Source organism: Glycine max, chromosome 6 (assembly GCF_000004515.6).
Source record: "Glycine max cultivar Williams 82 chromosome 6, Glycine_max_v4.0, whole genome shotgun sequence".
Classification (NCBI taxonomy): Eukaryota; Viridiplantae; Streptophyta; class Magnoliopsida; order Fabales; family Fabaceae; genus Glycine; species Glycine max.
This window is the reverse complement of record NC_038242.2, coordinates 36,886,369-36,891,973: the sequence shown is the minus strand read 5'-3', so window position 1 is coordinate 36,891,973 and position 5,605 is coordinate 36,886,369. Positions and strand designations below refer to the sequence as shown.

At 34.1% G+C, this 5,605-nt stretch overlaps 1 protein-coding gene across 1 annotated transcript; it reads left to right on the top strand.

The window, feature by feature from the left end:
- The first annotated feature begins 628 nt into the window (after positions 1 to 628).
- On the top strand, positions 629 to 5,076 carry LOC100820229 (glutamate receptor 2.8). The gene is made up of 5 exons (XM_003525959.4): positions 629 to 1,041; positions 1,535 to 2,748; positions 3,004 to 3,316; positions 3,681 to 4,078; positions 4,487 to 5,076. Exons 1-5 carry the CDS (start codon positions 753 to 755, stop codon positions 4,781 to 4,783), a joined length of 2,511 nt encoding a protein of 836 aa, XP_003526007.2. The 5' UTR covers positions 629 to 752; the 3' UTR covers positions 4,784 to 5,076.
- Positions 5,077 to 5,605: the final 529 nt, after the last annotated feature.

Here is a 5,605-nt window from a genome sequence, read left to right as displayed (position 1 = left end):
GTTTTTTGGTGACGTGCATGCCCGTTTACTAACCCAAAGAAAAAAAAAATGCATGCCATTATCCATCAACATCAAGCCTTCACCTAATCCAGTGTTTTGATAGCCGAATCATATATATTTCCACTGGTTATAAAATTAAGGCATGTAAGGTGTAATAGATACAGTAATTAATGTGATAGAAAATTAAGAAAATGTGAAAATATATAAATAAATGGGCTTATATGAATAATAATGAAAATATTAAAATATGTTTTTTTTCTCATAAATATAAAAATATTTAAAATTCATTATTATAAATTTTTTAATTCAAAACAGATTTGGGATATCCAAAGTCACATGTATTACTTTTTTTACATCGATTAGATAAATAAGCAATATAAAAAATATCACATTTAGATTGTTATGTTATGTTTAGTCTTGAATATATGTTTAGATTAAAAAGTAATAAGTTTTAATTTTGTGAGAATAAAAAAATTACTCAAAATTTTATAGAGATAAATTTTAAATATTTTTGAGGAAGAAAAAATTATTTTAGATTCAAGTCTTTGTTTGTCATTGTCATGTGAATCTTATTTCTTCCCAAAAGTTTCCACAATGAATTGAATTATAGCTAGACCTTACTCAGCAACATTCCGGGAAATTGAAGGAAGGGAAGAATTACCGAAAAGAAAAGAATCATAACTTTGAACTCAAAAAAAATTTAGTAGAAACTTTCTAAGTAGTACGTTTTTGGTTGTTAGCAGGGCACCTGCATGTATATCTATTCTCACCATAATTTTTTATCAGAAAAAATGCACAAGTTTGCTTTTCTGCTTTGGTTTATCAGCATGCATGTAATTATACATGGGAACATTGCAGCTAATGAGAGTTCAGATGATAAGGGCATAATAGGAGCTATTTTAGATAAGAGTTCTCGCATTGGCCAAGAGCATGCAGTGGCTATGAAGCTGGCATTGGAAGATTTTTATCAAAAAAGCATTCAGAGTTTTTCTCTGCATATAAGAAACTCTCAAGGGGATCCTCTTTTGGCAGCTATTGCAGGTCTATCTCTCATTCTTTGTCTCTCCTACTGTTCTAAATAATTCATATATAATATAATTGCATCAGTGAGTAATATATATCCCTGAACCCTGACGTCTCTGAAGTCTTAACCTTACAATGATATGACCTTTCAAAATCATATAAACTGTTCAGTCTATCATATAATCAACAGTACTGCATCCCTTGGTATATAGGTGATCATTCATTAACAGATTAACAAATAGAATATAGCATCAACTTACCATTGCTTCATGATTTACATTTTGTTCAACATCTCCAGTAGTAAAAAGTCATAATTTGACTATCAAAAGTTTCAATGCTTTTTTTTCTAAAACATTTTAGTGCCTTGCCTTTATGGCCAATAATATACTGTCATATGCTTGAATAGAGTCGAAAAGAGGAAAAAATAGATAAGTTAATTAAATAAAATAAAAAACTTGAATAGACATGGTGTGACTCTTCTCTTCTTACAATGGAATGTTTTGTTTGGCAGCTAAAGATCTCATTGATAATCAAAAGGTGCAAGCCATCATTGGACCACAGACATGGGCAGAGACATCTTTAGTGGCTGAAATCAGTAGCCAAAAGAGGATACCTTTCCTTTCTCTAGCAGAAGCAACTCCAGAATGGGCAATGAAGAAGTGGCATTTCCTGCTGCAATCCTCACCTAGCCAAATAATGCAGATGAAAGCTATTGCTGAAATTGTAAAGTCTTGGAAACTCTATAATATTACTATGATATATGAAGATGGAGACTCATCATCCACTAAAATTTTATCTCAACTCTCTGAAGCTCTTACAGAATTTGGGACAGAATTAAGCAATGCTATAGCAATCCCACCTCTAGTTTCTTCTTCATTGTCCCAACAACTTGAGAAACTAAGAGAAGGACAATGTAGAGTCATTATTGTCCATTTATCCTTTCCTTTGGCACTAAACCTCTTTGAAACTGCAAAAAGAATGAATATTATGGGGGAAGGTAATGTATGGATTACTACTGGTTCCTTTACAAGCCTTGTTCATTCCTTGAATGCATCCACTATCTCCAATATGCAAGGGGTTATTGGAGTCAAGAGCTATATCCCAAAACTATTTCCCCAGTATGCTGACTTCTACCGTAGATTTCGGAAAAAATTTAGCTCGGAGAATTTTGAAGAGTTTAATTATGAGCCTGGGATCTTTGCAGCCGAAGCTTATGATGCTGCAAGGATTGTGGTTGATGCAATGAGGGAAACCAACCAAATAGGGGGTCAACTTTTGCTAGATAAGATTATGCTTAGTAATTTTACTGGCTTAAGTGGAAAAATTCAGTTTACTAAACATGGAAGAGCTCCGGCACATACTTTTAAAATCATTAATTTGATAGGGAGGAGCTACAGGGAAATTGGTTTCTGGTCAGATGGACTTGGTTTCTCAAAATATTTAGATGAAAAGGCTTCTTATAGTTCTTCGGTGAAGGAATTAGGAAAAGTTGTTAATCCAACATGTGCCATACGACTGAGAATTGGTGTCCCTTCCATGTCAAACGTCAAACAGTATGCCGAAGTTATTCAAGATCTTTCTCAAAATGTTCCTTCCTTCAACTTCAAGGGATTTTCCATATGTCTTTTTGATGAAATAGTAAAAAAATTGCCATACCGTCTGGAATATGATTATTTTGCCTTTAATGGTACATATGATGAGCTGGTGAAGCAAGTTTATTTGAAGGTAAGTGTTTTATTTATTACCCTTGTATGTTGTAGCTCACTTCAGTTTTTGCAAATCATTGATAATAAACTGCTATGAGGGAAAGACACTTCTAAATGATAACCATGTCATATTGCATCTGTGTCTGATACATATCTATGTTAGCTGTTATACAAATTAGAATACCTTACTTAGATAAGCTTGAATATTCTATGCAACATGACATGGTTATCTGACAAGCTATGAATATGCTTCATTCAACAATGCTTGATGCAGAACTATGATGCAGTTGTTGGTGATGTATCGATAGTGTCCACACGTTATGAATATGCTTCATTCACTCAGCCCTATACTGAAACCGGACTGATGATGATTGTTCCTATTAAATCAAAGACAGGTGATAGAACGTGGCTATTCATGAAACCTTTCACAAAGCGCATGTGGATTCTAATATTGTTCATCATTGTCTACAATGGTTTTGTTGTATGGATTATTGAAAGAAACCACCGCCCTGAACCGGAGGGGCCTATTCTGCAGCAAACCACAACTATGTTATTGTTGGCTTTCTGTTCTTTGTTCTCTTTGAATGGTAATTTCTTTCTGCTGTGTTCATCTGTTGATCCATCTTATTTTCGCATCAAAGGCTCTCTAACTTCTATTTGAACTTTAGTTGAGGTTCATGGTGTAGCTAATATTACTTGACAAGAACTAACTACAGCAAAAGCTTAATTATTCGTTGAAGAATAATTTTAGGTGTTAAGAAGAGAGTTTTTACAAGATTATATATGCAAAACCTCTGCCATCATTTTATCCAGAAAAAAATTTAAGAATAGGGACAAAAATAATCAAACTCCTGATTATTTGGTGGTTGTGACTAACTATTAACTAACGAGTAACCGTAACAACTACAACTACCTCATGTAACATAACTTTTGCTTAATCTGCTGACACAGGGGACAGATTGCATAGCAATTTATCAAGGGTGGCAATGGTTGTATGGTTTTTGGTGGCTCTAATCATTTCACAGATTTACACTGCTAGCCTTGCCAGCATGTTGACTGTTGAACGGTCTGAACCAACTGTAGACAGCATTCAGCAGCTAAAGAACAACAATGCCATTGTAGGATGTGATAGAGGATCCTACTTGCAAAGATATCTGCAGGATGCATTGGGCATCAATGCCAATAAAATCAAGCCATTTAACTCTATGGAGAGCCTTGCCTATGCGCTAAGAAACAAAGAAATAGCAGCTGTCTTCCTTGATGTTCCGCAGGCAAAAATTTTCCTTGCAAAGCACTGCAAAGGGTTTGTTCAAGCAATGCCTACATACAAAATTGGAGGATATGGATTTGTATTGCTTCAGCATTTCTTTCACTTTTTTCCTATATTAGTTTGAATATTTCTATTGCTATATGCACAACCAGACAAAAGATTAAGAAAGCATTAAAAACTTAGATGCAATTCTTTGGATGCTATTGTTGTTGTTCTCCGATCAAAATTGGAGTTTCACCTTTGTAATCCACGTAATAATGGTTCACATGAAAGATTAACATAATCAAGATGAAACTCTAATTCTGTAATTACCGTAAAGCGGCAAAAGCACCTGATGAACTACATCTAAGTTTTGGCCGTTACTTTTATGTATCATGAGTTTTAATTGGCTGTACCTATAGGCATTTGTCATGCAAAAATTACTCTTTATTTATAGCTCCTCAACTAGAACCGAGTTTATGTTTACTCAGCTGCAATGTCTTTGCAGGTATTTCCAAGGGGATCTCCATTGCTTCATAGTGTAAACCAAGCCCTATTGAACATATCTGAAAGTGGCACACTACGTGATCTAGAAAACAGAATGCTTGCATCAGAGAAATGTATAGACATAATTGACCCAGATGCAAAATATACTAGTCTCAGCCCTACCAGCTTCATGGTGCCCTTCTTCTTAACTGGGGGCACTTCAACAATTGCACTCTTAATTTACATATTTTCGGCGAATTATTTATGTCATGGACAGAGAACAATGTGGGGACTAATGATGGCTGTAATTAAACGTTGAAGATCTTATAAGAGACTGTTTTCAAGAGCCCACAATGTTGCAGAAAGTCCTTTAAACTCTTCCAGCATTTCTAATTTGCCAGCTTTAGCATAAACAAGAAGTTTATGTAGTATGGTACATCTAGGAATCAGAATAAGGAGCTTCAAATAAAGGTTCTGAACAAACCATTTGTAAATCTTGTGAACTTTAATGTGTAATCTCATGTAGAAATGGCACAATATTATTTGGACTATTATTAATGGGCTATGACTTGACAAAACGCAAAAGTTTTGTTTTTAATTTTTCTGATTTCATCACAGAACAATAAAGGAAAAGTCATAAGGACAATTATTTTGTATCATAAGAGACAAAGGAAAGATTTTTTTAAAGTAAATGCTTCCAAAGTACTGAATATTTGCACGGGTCATTGATTTTACAGTAAATCTATAACAATACCATAACATTTTTAAGTGGGAAACATAGCTCCAAAAGTTGACACATGAAACTTTTTTGGACAAATTTATGATATAGATAACAGTACTTTGAAGGGGTTAAAACAGTTTTATTACTTGAACATTAAAAAGTTGATGCGTATGTAATGAGAATCTATTACTTATGATTAAAAGAGACACTTTAAAGCTCATGTGTGCATGCCTCCCACCTTCTACTAGCCACCTTGAAAGCCTTAATCACAAGTTGACATATAAACAAGTCTAGGCAATGTGAAACTCTTACCTTTTGGATTACCATTAAAATACCACTTCTGCCAACATATGGTAAGCTTGGAAATTATGATAGTGTTCATTTTAAACAAAAAGAAAAAGGCTGAATACCTGTGCCAAA

What these genes read in the sequence shown, in the direction of transcription:
- LOC100820229 (XM_003525959.4), top strand. Translation starts at nt 753, where the DNA reads ATGTATATCTATTCTCACCATAATTTTTTATCAGAAAAAATGCACAAG. An exon ending in TTCTTTGTTCTCTTTGAATG is followed by an intron (nt 3,317 to 3,680) that starts GTAATTTCTTTC and finishes CTGCTGACACAG; the next exon opens with GGGACAGATTGCATAGCAAT. An exon ending in AAATTGGAGGATATGGATTT is followed by an intron (nt 4,079 to 4,486) that starts GTATTGCTTCAG and finishes ATGTCTTTGCAG; the next exon opens with GTATTTCCAAGGGGATCTCC.